General features: G+C 36.5%; 2 protein-coding genes and 1 long non-coding RNA gene across 4 annotated transcripts; 1 reads left to right on the top strand and 2 right to left on the bottom strand.

Moving 5' to 3' along the window:
* Positions 1-138: 138 nt before the first annotated feature.
* LOC149743268 (actin, muscle) lies at positions 139-1954 on the bottom strand. Its single transcript, XM_089875888.1, has 5 exons — positions 1743-1954; positions 1229-1553; positions 1013-1174; positions 758-949; positions 139-528 (listed from the first exon to the last, which is right to left on the bottom strand). Exons 1-5 carry the CDS (start codon positions 1872-1874, stop codon positions 203-205), a joined length of 1137 nt encoding a protein of 378 aa, XP_089732014.1. The 5' UTR covers positions 1875-1954; the 3' UTR covers positions 139-202.
* Positions 1955-3663: 1709 nt separating this feature from the next.
* On the top strand, positions 3664-4824 carry LOC149743267 (uncharacterized). Its single transcript, XR_016384843.1, has 3 exons — positions 3664-3913; positions 3970-4065; positions 4450-4824. It is a non-coding gene; the product is annotated as an uncharacterized LOC149743267 (long non-coding RNA).
* A 1209-nt stretch (positions 4825-6033) lies between these two features.
* On the bottom strand, positions 6034-17355 carry LOC149743266 (aarF domain-containing protein kinase 1-like). Of its 2 annotated transcripts, XM_089875882.1 has the most exons (10): positions 12719-15777; positions 11965-12141; positions 11198-11400; positions 10435-10582; positions 9627-9751; positions 9016-9228; positions 8354-8512; positions 7228-7369; positions 6619-6816; positions 6034-6360 (listed from the first exon to the last, which is right to left on the bottom strand). In XM_089875882.1, the coding sequence occupies exons 1-10, from the start codon at positions 12950-12952 to the stop codon at positions 6250-6252; spliced, it is 1710 nt and encodes a 569-aa protein (XP_089732008.1). In that variant the 5' UTR covers positions 12953-15777; the 3' UTR covers positions 6034-6249. The 2 variants fall into 2 exon arrangements, with proteins under 2 accessions (XP_089732008.1, XP_089732009.1); XM_089875883.1 differs by lacking the exon at positions 6619-6816 and having other exon boundaries at positions 12719-17355.
* Between the last annotated feature and the right edge of the window lie 169 nt (positions 17356-17524).

Raw genomic sequence — 17524 nt, 5'->3', positions numbered from 1 at the left:
CACTGCTGTTGGTCGTTTTGCCTGTACATTTTACTTAAATTTGGGTTAATAACGAAAAAAGACATAGGTTTTCTAACACTAGAAACTAAACACCTGTAACTACTAAACAAATTCAACCTACTACAAAACAAGCGAAAATCTTTGTGTGAAGAAGCGGTTTGTATTGTTTTAATAAAAACTGATGACACCAAAAACTTAATATTTAGAAACATTTTCGGTGGACAATGGATGGGCCAGCTTCGTCGTACTCTTGCTTGGTGATCCACATCTGTTGGAAGGTGGAGAGAGATGCGAGGATGGATCCTCCGATCCAGACGGAGTATTTCCTCTCTGGTGGGGCAATGATCTTGATCTTCATGGTGCTGGGAGCAAGAGCAGTGATCTCCTTCTGCATTCTGTCAGCGATACCAGGGTACATTGTTGTACCTCCGGAGAGAACGTTGTTGGCGTAAAGATCCTTTCGGATGTCAATGTCGCACTTCATGATGGAGTTGTAGGTGGTCTCGTGGATTCCAGCAGATTCCATACCTGTAGTAAATATAGACTTCAAAATATTGGAATCTTAGTCGTGTACGCTAAACATAAACTGTTGATACAATTTTATTTTGATGTGATATGACTGCTGAAGTGTTAGCCTTATTGTGTAATGTAGGCACTTTTGGACTTCCCATTGCTGTTTGCCGATTGATTCTAATCGTTATAGCCGTTACTGAATCAGTATGAGCAATCGCAGTGAAAAATGATTTTCGTTTCTTACCGATAAAGGAAGGTTGGAATAAAGTTTCCGGGCATCGGAACCTCTCGTTTCCGATAGTAATGACTTGACCGTCGGGAAGTTCGTAGCTCTTCTCTAGGGAGGTGGAGGATGCTGCGGTGGCCATCTCCTGCTCGAAGTCGAGCGCCACGTAGCAGAGCTTCTCTTTGATATCTCGAACAATTTCACGCTCGGCTGTTTTGATGAAAATTATCCTTAAAGTTTGTTTTTGTGGTGAGTATTAAATATTTGGCTTACCAGTTGTAACGAAAGAGTAGCCTCTCTCTGTAAGAATCTTCATCAAATAATCAGTAAGATCTCGTCCAGCTAAATCCAACCGGGCGATGGCGTGAGGGAGCGCGTATCCCTCGTAGATTGGAACGTTATGTGAAACACCGTCTCCAGCATCCATGACGATACCTGAGAATTAATTGGATAAACTAACTGCCTTAACATGTCCCTGTCGTGTTTTACCTGTTGTACGTCCAGATGCGTATAAAGAAAGAACGGCTTGGATGGCTACATACATGGCCGGTACGTTGAAGGTTTCAAACATGATCTGGGTCATTTTTTCTCGGTTAGCCTTTGGGTTAAGTGGGGCTTCGGTAAGCAGAGTCGGGTGTTCTTCGGGAGCAACACGGAGCTCGTTATAGAAAGTGTGATGCCAGATCTTTTCCATGTCGTCCCAGTTGGTGATGATACCGTGCTCAATCGGGTATTTCAAGGTAAGAATACCTCGCTTGCTTTGTGCTTCGTCACCAACGTAGCTGTCTTTTTGTCCCATACCGACCATGACACCCTGTAGGTGTTAAATTTTATGATTTAAATTGATTAGTTTTATTATTGTTAAAAATAAGGAATGTGATAAATAAATCTAAACGTTCTCCAGATTGAAATATTCGAGTTATACAGCTAATGGTTTAAATTCCGTTCAACTAGTCGATTAGTATAACGAAAAGCCAAGACGAGATAGCAAAACAAAGCGAACCTGGTGGCGGGGTCGACCAACGATGGATGGGAAGACAGCACGAGGTGCGTCATCTCCGGCGAATCCTGATTTCACTAATCCTGATCCGTTGTCGCAAACCAGAGCGGTCTGATCTTCTTCTGAGTCCGACATGATTGAAGTTTGCTTGCTTGAGTTGGTTGAGTGAAGACTTGAAGCTCTTAAGCGAGTGAATGTGGTTTGAATGGTTCGACAAGACTCTTTTATATGACGCTCACACATCAGCAGTTGTCGACACTTTCAAGTCATCTAGCAGGGACAAACAGCGCATGCCCCTATTTGGTAAGGTTTGTTAAACTCTTGCCGCTGAGATCTTGGTGCTATAAAAACAACAGACGTAACAGATGCTTGCATATGCTTCGCAAATAGTTTTTGTACATATTCATTAATTGCATTTGAAACCGGCGTTTAAAATCGTCCGAAATATTTGCTTGACTTGTTTTAAGGGATTTGTACTGCTCTAAAATAGACAAATAATTGCAATTTGCATTTTACGAGTTTAATTTGATTCTGTGCCTTGTCGGCATGTCGAATGCTTCACTTAAATTGTGAACAAATTTTCGGCGGCAAATTTGAATAGGAAGTTTTAAATCACATGTAAAAAGTTAACAAAAATTACAGCTAGAACTAAATATTAGTAATATTGTATTGTTTTTTAAGTTCGCACGTTTTGAACAACAACAATCAAAATTCTGTTTTACACTGTGTCGGTCAAAATAGCTAATCAAAATCGAAAAAAAATTGTGTCGGTCAAAATACTCAATCAAAACCGAAAATTAGATTGATGAATGCAATAAAAAAATTTTTCGCGACGTCTCATATAAAGGCTGAATTCCTATATACCATATTATCTATTTGGCAACCTGGTCAAAAGTTATCATAACATGTTAAACAAATAGCAATATTTAGTTATGTTCTTTTTTTTAAATTTAACTTTTGACGGGTTCATAAAAACAACTGGTAAGTCCAATTATTAGCGTTTAAAATGTTAACTCAATTTTCCAGACTTTAGTATTATTTTGCATTTCTAGTTCAAATAATTGCACTGTTTTATATAAACAAATGTGACTTAGTACCAGACTTGAAACGATAAAGTCACTGAAAAACTATCACGAGACTTTTTTTAATATTAAAAAGATATCACTTGTCTATTATTTATTTCCTCTAAAGTCTAAATATTTGTAGTTGCGTGCTACTAAAATAAAAAGTACATAGCCAGCATAAGAACATAAGCATGTGAAATACCTATCGTTAAATAAATACTCTCAAATATTCTTGCTTATTTCAAGCTTAATCTAACTTGATTTAAACCTTGATTAGCAAAGTTAAATTTCTTTGGTTTTCTTTTACTCAGCAGCAATATAAAGGAATTCACGTTTAATTATACTCTTAAACACAACGTTGAATATAAGAATTCGAAACCACAGTTTTTGGGAAAATTTTTTACAGCATATTTAAGGGTTTAAAAAAACATGAAAAAAACGCAAACTAAACGCGTTCACTTGTAAAGTAATAAATAGTGTGTTGGTTTACACCATAAAAACCTCACTATAAGATTTCAATCTTTGTTTATTTATTCTTATGTAACAGATTATTTTGTTGAAAGATAAGACACCATGCGGGCTGGGAAAGAAGGATCGCGTTTTATTTCAGTGCTAGCTAGAGCTAGACTGCTGTTGCTGGCGACAGTATGAATGTCTCAATATTTGTTTAAGAAATACTTAGAACAGAACATCATTAGAGAGCATGTTTTCTGAAAACTAGTCTTTACTTATATACGATAGTCTGTTTTTATTGAAAACAAATTAATATGTCGACTTTCATCTTGACAATATTCTTTGTTTTTAAAGCGGTTGGTTCTGACCAGAGTCCGTATATAAACGTATATAAACATGTTTTTTTACTGACTCCGGTTCCGACCAATGTATGTGTAACTTGTGATTTAAAAATATTAAATGCTTCACGAAAAAGGGATGCGAACTATCTTATAAAGATTTTCTCTATTTAAATTAAGTCATTTAGATTTTATGCTCGCTGTGTCCTATATATTTTGAAGTGTACAACGCAAGAGTTTCTTACTATCATGGCAAGCAGATACAGCATTTTCTTTCTATTTTTGTTTGTACTTTCCGGACATCTGGTTAAACCGAGAGGTACATTTAAGTTTAGATTCCTAAATATCAGAACGTCTTATGTTTATTACATGCAGAGTTCAGTAAACGAAGAACATTCTTGGTGAGATGTTACTTTACCTACTGCAGCCATCATTGGACAGCAAAGAATTTACCCTGCGCAGTTGCCCGACGTAAGACATACAAAATTTACTAAAATAGTATGTAGTATAACAGGGTGGGAAAGATGGGACACATTTTTATTCAATTTTCTTATTTTATTTAGTAGAAAACATTTTTTTTAAAAGAATTATAGAACGGTGCCCTCACGACTCACGTAGACCTTTGTTAATTATTAAAAGCATAATAAGGATATTTGGATATTATGTCCTAAAGGTGTCCCATCTCCCCCCACTCTACTAAATATATATTTATTTTTTATACGACCAAAATTGTGATCAAGTGTGCTGGAAATTTACAGCAGCTATTAATATGCGAATTTTAGGGACATTTGTGTGAATGAATGTCGATTTTGTACAGTTAAGTTTGGTAGCTAACGTTTTACTTTCTTTGCGCAGACACACGGTTTTGTGAGACCTGCCAGGTTTTATTATGCCCGCATGTGATTATGTACAGTTGTTCTTCGTTATTCTCTGGATCTCGATGTTAATGAAGTTACATCAACGTTAAAAATGAATGTGGAAATTTGTTATATATCTCATCCACTCTTTGTTACGGCATGTTCATCCTTTTCGTCTTTTAATTCGATTAGGGTTTGACATTATGCCTTATCCTTCAATTAAAGTGAAACTTTTGTTTTAGATTTGACCATAGCTTAATAATACAACATTTCTTTATTGAACTATGATTTGACCATTGAAACTTTCGTAGCTTCTCTTTAATGAATTCACCTCTGAAATATGATGCTGAATAAAATGTATATAGTTTTGTCATTGCTGTCTCTTCACACAAAAGATTTCAAAACAATTATGTAGTCAATCCAAAGGCATCTCAGATTTTATTACAGAATCGCGATGACAGTCGTACATTGTTGTAGTGTCCAGGTCTGCTGTGTAGCGTGTACCACGTCGCTTCGTTTCGGACCCAGACTTTGTTTATATTTATTATAAACGACGATTAAAAAATTTGATTTCATAAATAGCACTCCCACGCATTTTGATCTATAGTAGGATGGGGAAAATCGGGACAAGTATATAAGCACATATTCGCCGATATTTTAAAAATCACTTATGTATATGACGTGTTTTTGGTGACAATGTGAACTTCTAACTTTCCTTTATAAACGGACAGCACCACAGTCTAATAGAGATATAGTAGGCTGGGGGAAGATGGGACACCTTTAGCACATAATATTTAAATATCCTGATCGTGTTTAACGGTCTATGGGAGTCGTGACCATATGGTTTATTAATTCTTTGAATGTTCCTCCTTTGCTACCAAATGGGACGAGGAAAAAGAATGAAAAGGCGTCCCATCTCCCCCACCTCACTATATCTCTCACACATTGCAATTACTTTCTTAGTGCCGTATATCGGTTTACAAGTGGAGGTTTACAAACAAACAAATTCCAAGCAAATGGAAATTAAAACTGTAAAACGGAACGATCGGCCATAAAAGCCTTGTAATGACACATCAAGTTGAATTTTCTGCACCACAAGTTTTCATGCTGACAGACAGACAGACGTTTATTGCTTTGTGTCGCCAACTCCTCTGCATCACCGGCACACTTGGTATCAGTTGCCCAAATTGTCGGCCACACGAAAATAAAAATCAATCACGAAGTTAAATAGGCGGTAACTCGTAATTTCTGACATGATGCTCCTATTAAGCATGCCAACGCGAAAATAAAGTAAGTTATCTTCTTCTTTTTTGTATAGTACTGTGGGGGAAGATGGGACACCTTTAGCACATAATATGCAAATATCCTAATCAATTTTTAAACAATAAGCAACGGTCTATGGGTGTCGTTAGGATACGGTTTTATAATTATTTGTTTGTTTATTGTTTACTATACCAAATGGGACGACACAATAAAATGAAAAGGTGTCTCTTCTTCCCCCACCCTACTAAATGTTTAAATAAACTGTAAGTGTAAACTGTAACACTTTTGTACTTTACTTTTGTAGGTCACGACAAAAAAGCCAGGAGACATCCATTTATTTCAGTGTGACTTCGTTCTCTGTGTTAGATTTTATTTACTTTTAACATTTATAAAAAAAAGCACTGAATTTGAAATAATTACGGAAAAGTGCCAGACTGGTACATATAGCTACAGTGCACAAACACGTAATGTAAAATCACTTTGTAATTTAAAAATAACATACAACATAAATATGGGACTATGGAAAGGAAATTGACTAAGTTGCTTGTAAAACAAATGCAGCACTTGTTGCGGCTTTTTTCTTCGTTTTCTTTGCACCATATGAACTTTTTGTAATATGTTTTTGATAGCCGGTCACTTCTAAAACCTAAATCAAAAATCAAAATATCATTTTAATACCTGTTAAGATAGATTTTTTGACAATATGGTACTTTTTACATATTGTAGAGCGGGGCAAAACGGGACACCTTTTGTACATAATATAAGAACATTCAAAGAATTATAAAACCTTATCCTCACGACTCCTATAGAGCGTTGGTGTTGGTTAAAACAGGTTATTTTGAGGATATCTTATAAAGTGTCCTGTCTTACCCCACACTACTATATTTATTGTCGCATCACTTACCCACAAATACCATTCATAAGCAAATATCTTCAGTAAACTGAGGTTAATGTTAACGTTGTTTTGCATAGATTTCAACCACTTGGTTGTAGCAGAGAATCTTGTATCAATACGTTCATGTTGTAACTCGCGCAAGGCACGCAAACAGCATTTAGACATATCTAGGAAACCAGATGCATGTCCTCGTACACCGTATGTATACTGCAACAAATGATAAATACTTGTAACAGACATTTTTCCCACTGTTTATAACTAGAATTTCCATTTTCAAAACAAAAAAACAGTTGTAAATTATCATCTACAAAGTAACATATATGGTAACATATCATATATATCTCATAAGCAGACACGAGGTGAATAAAACAGAACACCTATATTATAACGACTTTGTTATAACGCAGTCGTTTTCCAGCCACTTCAGGTAAAGTAAGTTACATTCATTCAATAGTTTCCAACATAATAACAAAAACAGATCACAGAACAACAACTTTAATAGGCTTGCCGGGTGTTGGGGTAATGGGCCAAATCTGGCCTAAATCCCAGGTCCTAGACAAGGACCTCACCCATAAAGAATAAAAAAACAAGGTAAAATGTAGTAAGGTCCGAACTTACTTCAAGACCCCGAAGATGGTCATTAGTTTTCAACACAAGCAACATTTCGCTCGATACATTTCCCAGCACATTTGAAATATGCGGCAAATAATGGCCGACAGCTCCCCGTATATCGTTGTCCTCCTCAAACGTAAAATCAACGCTAAAATGCATTATTTAAGACAAAAATATTACCACATTAAGGGCCAACCAGAATGAAAATCTTTTTAGAGCCCCCTTTTAAAAAAATTCCCAAATTGGGTGGTCTTCTGTGTTAAAGTTCAAATCTGCTCTATTATAGTGTTTCTATTTTTGTTATAAAGTTGTATGTTCTACTTTCTATGTCATTATACTCTATGTTTGGCTCAACCAGTGTGTGTTTTATATTATTTTTATGTTGTAGTTGTAGTATATACTATTTCTATTGATTGTGGTGATGTGGCAGTTATTGGAAATATACGTAAATTGTGCATAGTGTGCTGTTAACATGAAAGTATTAAGCTTTTTAGATAAAGACTTCTATATAGTAACAGTTAAAGACTACTGTGACTGGATAAAGACTTCCAACAGTCTGAAACTTTTTTTTATGACTACCTTAGTCTGACATAGGGAAAATGAAACTACAACTCTGGCATAACTTTGAGATCCCCAAGTTGCTAATATATGGAAAAACACTTTTCTCGTGGCATAAACCCAGTTTACTTTTCTAATGGGTTTTGTGACCTTTTGTAGAATATTAACTGCACTACCATTAAAGGTAATTGCGCAAGTTTTATTGACTTAATGGTAAAAAACAAGGATAATATGGCCATTATATGAACCACTTACACAAGTCTGGTATATTATTATAATAGGTATATTATTTATTTTGTGGCTTTTCACAAAAAAAATGTTTTTTGACAAAAAATATATATATATATTATATATAGCAAGGTGGGGGAAAATAGGAAACATTTTCATTCTATTTTCTCTACCCATTTAGTAGTAAACAAAGAAAATTATTTTTAAACTGTTTCTTCACGACTCCCATAGATTGTTGTTAATTGTTTAAAACATGATCAGGATATTTTGATATTATGTGCTAAACTTGACCTGTTTTCCCTTACACTACTATATATATTTTTTTTGGAGGGGGAGAAATTCTTACTTTTTGATTCCGTCATTTCCAACTACTTGCCATGACCTTCCTGTTACTATAGTTGCGAGCAGTGGATACATGTCACCACTTCCACACGCTCGCGCATGAGTTTCTATGCCGGCCATGTCCGTGTTGATAATTGCTTGCCATAAACTTGCATAGTGAAAGCTGCATATAATATAACAATGTTAACAACAATACATAACGTATACAAAAGTACAAGTTACTGTTTTTATGTATGTTGATTAATCTGAGATACAAACTAAGTCATTTATTCCAGGTGCACAAACCACTGTGGTTACAATTTGTTGGCTTAAAAAGTCACGTTTTGGTTGGGACTAGGGCAAAAAATAGGAAAACACAGAAATTTAGTAGCCTATTTGTAAAATATGGTGGCAACAGAAACAGACCATAATATATTGGAAACCATTAGACAAGACATACATTATCTTAAATTGCTAGAACACACAAAATAAAAGTCTACAATTAATACTAACATATATAGAGTTAAACACATTGGTATCAAAAAATGTTGGGATCATTAGACAAGACATATGTTATCTTAAACTGCTGGAACACACAAATCAGAAATCTACATTTACATACTAACATACATAGATATAATTAAACATACAGCTATCAATAAAAACTTTCACAACACAATTTTTCACCGAAAATTTTTTGACAGTTGTCTGTATAGCCCGTGGTCAAGAAGAACAATTTCCAATTTAGGGGAACAAAAGCCAAGTAGCTTAGCACATCTTTTAAAAATGGAGTCTGATGTTTCATCATTAGACCAGCGGACAAGAATATTTCCAGGGTGTGGATCACAGTGTACAAACCCGTGCACAAATATCATCTCGCTGAATAATTTACCTAAAAGTCTGGTTAAATAAAACAAAAACTTAACTTGGTCTGATCGTTAGAAATGCTTAAATCTAAACTGTTGGTTTATTTTTTTATGGTTGGTATAAAAAACAGCAGAAATATCTCGTGCATAAATTTGTTTTTGGTTAAATACACACAGCGCAATGGTTTGTAAACTATTTATGTTTCGTGCTTAAAACAAAATTTTTGCCCTGTATTTCAATGTTAAACAAAGCATTATTTTAAATAAATATGGCAAGTAACCTATTTTTGCCAGATATACATTTTTTTATTGCAAGTAACCTATTTTTGACATCAATTTTTTGTAGTAGTAGATCAACTTTTTTGTAGGATATAATTTTTTTGTAGTAGTAGTAGATTAATATTTAATTTGCATCTATTTTTATGTACAAACCTTGAAACGTGATTAAAATCAATTTTATTTCCCTCTAAATAATTTGAATTATTAACTTGTCCTCCTTCCAAGAACTCCATCACCATAACACGCTTGGTGCAATAATCCCAATGTAGTTTTGGTAACTGTTGAAAAATTGAATGTTTAAAAAAGCATTTGATTTCACAATATTTATCAGTATATTGTAGTAGTAGTATGTCTAATCTGCTACAGTTCTATTTTTAAAAGAAAAACAGCAGTCAAATAAGTTACAAAAATCGAATAGTCATAAACTGAACTGTTGAAAAACTGAATGTTTAAAAAAGCATTTGGACTGTAGGCAAACTGTAGTACTAGTAATATTGCACATTGCCTAGTGCTACAGTTCTATTTTTAAGTTAAAAACAGCAGTCAAATAAGTTACCAAAGCACACTGAATCTAATAGTCAGAAGTTTTATGCTTTTTTATGTTTTGAAGTACCATGTAAGAAGCTTAACAGGCAGTTACCGTTTTAAGAATTCACATAAAAAAAATGTGATGACAGGAATCATGAAACAACAGTTCACAATTGGTATAAATATAAGTATCTGAATCAGAGCCTATAGGAAAAATGGGAGTTTGAGCCTTTTGAGATATTTATGAATGAATGTAACTTACTTTATCCTTGCATGGCCGGAAAATGACAGTCGTTATCACACGGGTTTAACACCTCGTGCCAGCTTACGAGTTACCATGTATGTTACTTTGTGGGTGATTTAATAATACGCAAGTTTTTTGCCTTACAATTTAAACATTAATCGAGCAAAAATGCAAAACAAAATACATTACCTTTACCCAATCAAAACATTTAAGGTTCTTGGTTGCTTTGGAGCAATTTCTTGCCTCCACAAGGAAATCAAGCTCCAGTGGAAGATTTTTCCTTGTCTCTTCAACTAACCACATCAAGTCAAACTCCGGAAACAACTTCTTAACCCATCTGAAGAGTGAAACTAAGTTAATGCAATGTTTTAAACCAGGGATACACAATCTGTGGCCCGTGTAGCCAGCTGCATATTTCATTTACTGAATTTATTAATTATATACTGAACTTAAGAGACTCAGGCAATAATTTTATATTTTTTCAGAAATTTATGTGTCTGAGCTTCATATTTCTTCAAGGAGATAAGTTAGATAACCCCCCTTTTAATATCATAAGATCAAAGATAAAAGTAAATTATTATTGGTCTATGACTAATTTGAATAAACGTAGGGCCTACGGGTTCACCCAGTAATATATACCTGGCCCTCTTGTAATAAAGATTACACATCCAAAGTGTAATTATGCTACTTATCTGTAGACACATACTTTATGCAATGCTGTAATAGCGCAAACATGCTATCTTAGAATGCCAGATTCACAAAAAGAATTTTCATGACTTGACAAACTATAAACTACATGAAAACTAACCTTTTTTTTATTTTTAGTGATTTTTTGTTTATCAAAAACATAGTTTATGTTTTATTATAAGTTAAGTCCATTTAAATGTGCTGACTTAATGGTGCAAAGGTATATACAAAAATATGACATTAGTTATTAAATGATTTGACTAACGTTGCTGCGTAATCCATCATATCCATATCTTTATCAGCAAGATCCTGCACAGTTGGGTGTTGGACTTTAACAGCAACTGTGGATCCATCGCTCTTTAGTTTTGCTTTATATACTTGGGCTAGAGAAGCTGTACCGAGAGGTTTTTCACAAAAATCAGTAAAAACTTCATCAACATTTTCGATATTGAGGTCTTTCTTTAACACCTACGTTGCAATAAACGAAAAAAAGTTAAATTTAAATTAGGTTTCCAAATTGTGAACTCGTGTGTAATTTGAGTATAACTGTTAAGTGTTAACACAATTAACTTATAAACATATTACATTATTAGTGCACTAGTGGTTGTTTTTACTTTTTGACTTAAATGAATGAATGAATTTAACTTAAAACTTTGAAAGTAAACGTATACACATACTAACCTAAGTTTTAGTACAATTTTTTGAAGGACAATACAAATAGAAATAACATAGGAAATGATGCAGATGTAACAGGTGATGTTTAAACATAAATCCAAATGTTTATTTTAAACTAATCTTGCTGCTTGTCACAATAGCATAGATAAGCTTCCTGAAATTGTGAAGCAAAATTCAAAGCTTTTATTTTTTTCTTTTTTTTCATACCTACTTTTTGTTTAAAACAATTTAAAAACAATATTTAATTGTTCTAAACGAAAGTTCCTATGAAGACTTGGTTAAACAAAACACTCAGATTTTCCTCTTTTTTTCGTACCATATAATTAATAATATAACTTAACATATAATACAACCTACCCCATGTATTTCATCTAAAGTACTCTGGGGGGCATCACTGTGCAAAACTTTTAATACTTTCGTAAACTCAGCAGGTAATAAATAGTCCATTCCACCAAGATGTTGCCCCACTTTAACATAAGTTCCACGATTTCTCCAACAAAGTGCAAGCAGTTTCCTTGCAGCTCTTGTGTGTGCCTGGCAAAAAACATACCGTTTTGGACTAATTGTTATGCTTTCCTTTTGGTATCTGCTAACCATTAAGCCCTAACTAATAACCCTTATAACTACTAAGCCTTAATTAGTGACCACTAACACTTATAACCACTAAACCTTAACTAACCCCCAAAAACCCCCAACCACCAACCTCTAACACTTTTCACCGGTCTAATTTGTACAGTACCGTAGGACTCTTCAGAAGTGTCATATTTTTTTATTTAAAAAGCTCATGTGAGTGTACAATACACATTCAATTACCAAAATTAATGGCTCTGGTGAAGAATCCTCCGGTACATTAGAGATTTCAAGCTGGTGGAAAGTGTTATGGGTCAGTAGTTAGGGGTATGGGCGTATCCAGAAATTTAAAAGGGGCGTATCCAGAAATTTAAAAGGGACGTATCCAGAAATTTAATTTGCCCCTGGTTCGGGGGGTAGTTAGGGTTTCGTGGATATTATAAGTTAGAAAGGGTTCAGTTTGCGCCCAGTCCTAAGGGGGCATGTAAGACTCGGAGAGGTTAGCAGATAACGTGGAGGAAGATTTTTAAATAAATTATACCTGTGATTTCGCTGCGACATAATCTGGCGAGTCTGTTACTTTACCATAAAGAGAAAACTTGTAATCGCAGATAATCGAAACAGTTGTAATGCCCGTCCTTACGGCTCGTATTGCTGGCTTGTCAGTTAAATCTAAAACATGAGCTGCATCCAGTAAGACTGTACCACTGGCAGCACTTACTCCCAAAACTGTTGCTGCCCCAGCCAATTTAACAGCTCTCCTCAAATTGTTCATATTAAGCGTTTCCTTTATTAGACATCCCTAGTACCTGAACATAATATTACACGGCGCTCTTCCAGTTGTGGTGTAGCCCTATAAAGAAAAAAAACTGTTCTAGTGAAGAGGTTGATGGTATAGGTTACTAAACGTAACTATACTAACGCTATAACCTATATAGCTAGTTAGCCACTAACATCTAACAACCCAAATAATCACTAACCCCGAACTACTAACCTTTATAACCACTAAACCCTTAACCATCAACCCCTAACAACCAAACTATAACACTTTTCACCAGCCTATTCTGCTATGTACCGAAAGATTCTTCACTCTTGCCGAATTCTTTACCAGTGCCGAAAAAACGTAAAATACCGTACTATGCTCGATGCTGTATGCTGTATCAGCGTAATTAAAATCTCACGTGTCAATTGTCATATTTTAGTGTAAACATCATAGAACTTGCCAAATTTACAGATTAGTTTGTGAATCTATGTCGCCACCATGCGACTATTACAAAAAGTTATATTTAACTCTAGGTGGCGTAGGTAAACAATCTACTTATTTATCACTGCTTGATGATGGTAATTTTGCATCAAATTTGGCAGAACACGGGGCATGACCGGTTATTACCGTGGAGTAGATACGCAGTTTATCATTGTCGATTTAAAATGCTATTTCTGTCTATTTCAGTCAGCAAAACTATTTCTCACGGGTCCGCTTACCCTTTCTCGGTAACGTCAATTGTGAAACACTGATAAATTACTTTTGGACATTTGATATACTTCACTAATACTTAGTTAAGAGATAGGTTTGGGAAAGTAAAATAAGGAGTAAAACTTAACGTTTCCACGAATCAGTATCTTGACATTCCTTCATACTTGACTGTTACTCGAAACTGTCGTCAAATAAATGTATTTTAATACAAATTACAATCACCATGTACGTGTAAATAACAATAACAAGTATTAACTTATACTCTGTATGTAAAATATACAAACATGCTAATATTATGCAAATAATTACAACACGCGATATTCTTACAATGCTAAATATAAACTAACAAAACAAATCCAGTAATTTCCAGTGTTTATCTTTCAAAAGTTATAACAATTATTACAAAAGCAAACGAAGATACATATCTACAACAACAGTAGCGGATTTGAAACTAAAATAAACATACTGTGCGGCAGAATCAAAATAAAGTCGCAGTTATTTATAAATTTGCGGTGGGTTTCTTGTACGGTGGTGATTTTACAATTCCCGGCCATAGAACGCCCGGAAAGCCTTCACATTTCGAATGCAACTTGCCCTTTGTGGAAATTACCTCTGCCCGTGAAGCAGAAGATCATATTTCTCTCCGCCTTGTCACGAACTGGCCGCAGTTTCGATTTACACAGACCTTTCGCTATCACGACCAAATCACGAGGCTCGACTGCAACATAGTGCCATCTGTCTTGTTTTCTTTCCCTTTCGGTCGTTCTAAGTGGCGCTTCGCCTGATACGCTATTACCTCACCGTTGAATAACCCCAAAAGCTATCGATTTTACAGGCAGTTGCGAAGCCATAATGCCTGACTGCTCTACCGTCACCACACGAGCTGAATAAGTAAAACGGCGACATCCCTTTCCGATGTACCGAGTCTGTGTTTGTGCCGTCCTGTAATACGCGTATCTTTGGCAAGCGGTACTTGCTTACCGACCCGAGTATGTGCCTCTTTAATTGATCCCCTGCTCCTAAACTTAGTTTCTCTCTTTCTCTTAAGAGTGCGAGTCTGGCGGCTTTAAGTTTAGCAAACCAGCTGCGCCTTCCCTCTCTTTGTTTCTGTTTTTCCTAAATAGTCACAGGCTCTCGCATTGCCAAACACACACCGACAGAACGGCACACCCCACGACTACCGCACACTCGCGCTTTTATTTGTTATCCACCACACGCGCAACACGTGCACCATACGTCGCACGACTACTACATACTTACTACTCATTTCTGTCTCGTCGTAACGCTCGATTATTTTTGGTGCTGTTAACGCTCTCTTTCTCTGAGCGCCCCTCGCCATCACAGCGTGTAGATATCACTGTTCTACCTCGAGCCAGCAAGCCAACCCCCAGCCCCGTATTCAGCCCCGAACCCCCGGTTAGTTCCGGCAGAAAACGTAGCTTCCAGGTCAAAAGTTCAACAGGTAGATTAGCCGCAAATTCAGTATCAAAGCCCAGCGTATATACCTTGTTCTACTACTGTTCAAGAAACGGGAACGACCAGGCAGCCCGCTTGTATCACGGCCCGCTTAAGTCGCAGGATTTCTTTGTCCACGCCGCGCGAGCTTTCGAGAGAGCCGCCCGGCTCCTTGTTTAATGATAGTTATTGCTGCGTCTATTTTATCACGTTCGGTCGTGTTTGCCCCGTGGTCGGCCATTACTGCCATGAGACAACTGCCGCTACGTTTCTCTGCCAGATGCGAACTGCTACTTGGGCGTCACCAGGCCCGCACTGTAGCTAGCGCTCTGATATAATGCTACCGAAGTTAGCGCAGGTAAACCGCAGCAAGGTTCAACCGATTTGGGTCATATTTGATGCCATGAAGTCACAGAGGAAGGGGAAACAGATAGCAGTAAAAATCAAGGCAGTACAGCAGCTAGTTTACAAACAGAGGGGTAGAAAGAAATAACACTGTAGTTTCCCACCACGGCGATAACCGAAAGTGCTAAATTTAGTTCGATTTGGGACATACCGATCATCTCTGTCCGAAATTAAACGGGAATTCGCCCAGTTTTTATTACTTGACAAATTGCGCGCGTGTGTATCACAGTGTATGTACCCAAGTCTTCGTATCTTGCTTAAATTAACCACATAATAGTATTTTATTTTCAGAAAAAAAAACGTTTATAGCCTCATACTACCGTTTCCCGGTCAAACCCCAATATTTTAAAACGCCCATACCTATTTGTTTAAATAAGCGCAGCGTAGTTAAATACAAACTGGATATCTAACTGCGGTATAACGCATTTCAATTCTAACATTTTTTAAAGTATCCGTGTACGACTTTCGCTTTGCTTTCCACCGCGAAAACATGAATGCTCATACACACTCCCACAATGCGCTGTTAGGCTGTCATGTATATGACGCGTTGTTGCGCTGTAACTTGCTCGTATTGATCTCGAGTCGAATATTCGCTCTGTACACGCAGACCTATACGTGATTAGCTTCCTATATGTGGTTTATATACTAGCTTCCCTGCAGGATGCTTACACAACCGTTCAACGTCGTGTGGTGTTCGGATATTCACCAGTGTGCGTAAAGTTAAATTGTAAATGGTTAATGTGTGGCATGATCCAAGGTCCGAACAAATAAGCAGTTGCCCAGCTATACAGCTCGGCATTCGTTCCCTCACGCCACTTAAACCGACACAGTAATCGCACTTCGTCATTTCCGCGTTGCATAAAGAAATGCTGTGTACTAACTAATCACGCAGGCAATCTCGAGCAATTGTAGCGAAACCAATCGGGTTTCCCGTGTGGAAAACTACATAGTTTGCAAAACGCTAACAGAAGCCAATCAGCTAAGATCGATCCACGTTAAGTCAGTAATAAGTAAAACACAATCAAGCTTACGCCATGTCAAACCGTATACTATCAGGGTGGTGAAGATTGGACACCTTTTTATTTTATTTTCTCTTCGAGTTTGGTAGTATACAAAGAACGTTCAAAGAAATATAAAACCGTATCCTCACAACTTCTTCAATAGACCGTTGTTAATTGTTTAAAACGGAACCAGGATATTTGGATATTATTTGCTAAAAGTGTCTCGTATTCCCCAACCTAATATACATCCATACATAGCGTTGCAATAGTACGTTGATTTACATCACCTATTAGTCGTGCGTGAACATATACAGACATTGTGGGGGGTGTAGAATAGTGTGGTTATCTTACGCCGTTATTTGTCCCGTTTTATTGCCGTTGTTTTCATTAACCTGTCCCCAACAATTTGCTTACAATTACGTGTCGTTTAAATTTAACCCATAACAAGACTATTATAGAAAGGAAATATCCCGCCCTGCGTTGATTTGGAACACAATCCCGCATTTAGATTCAGTGACCTTAATACCGAGCGAATGTAGCTCCATGCTACGCATTGTTTCATAGATGTACTGCGCATTAGGCGGCCTGGTCTATTTCTCGCGTCGAAGCGGTTAATTTCTCAGCGCAATTGTTATTCTTTCGCTCGCACAAGTCCTTCCCTCGCCCATTACGCGCAAGGAACCACTGGCCTTTCTCTTGCTGTCTCACGATCACACACCGTGAAAAATTTCGCCATCGTCTCATCTGCAGTGCTATCCGACAACGCAGTTGTTGTTTAATAGCTCCCTATTGATGTCCTTAGTCAAAAGCCCTCAGGCTTGACCAATGCCAGACGAAACACGTTGTTTTATACTGTGTACTTTCTTAGTGGAAATTTACGACTACCTATAACTGTGGAAGCTTCCAGACGCTTGCAGTTCTACATTAACCCGCGGCGTTAATTCAAAACAAACATTTTTTAAAGTGTAAACATTTTTAGCCGATCGAGATTTTATCACATGTGTCACTTAAA

Source organism: Ciona robusta, chromosome 1, assembly GCF_009617815.1.
Source record: "Ciona robusta chromosome 1, ASM961781v2".
NCBI lineage: Eukaryota > Metazoa > Chordata > Ascidiacea > Phlebobranchia > Cionidae > Ciona > Ciona robusta.
This window is presented reverse-complemented; position numbering and strand designations above follow the sequence as displayed.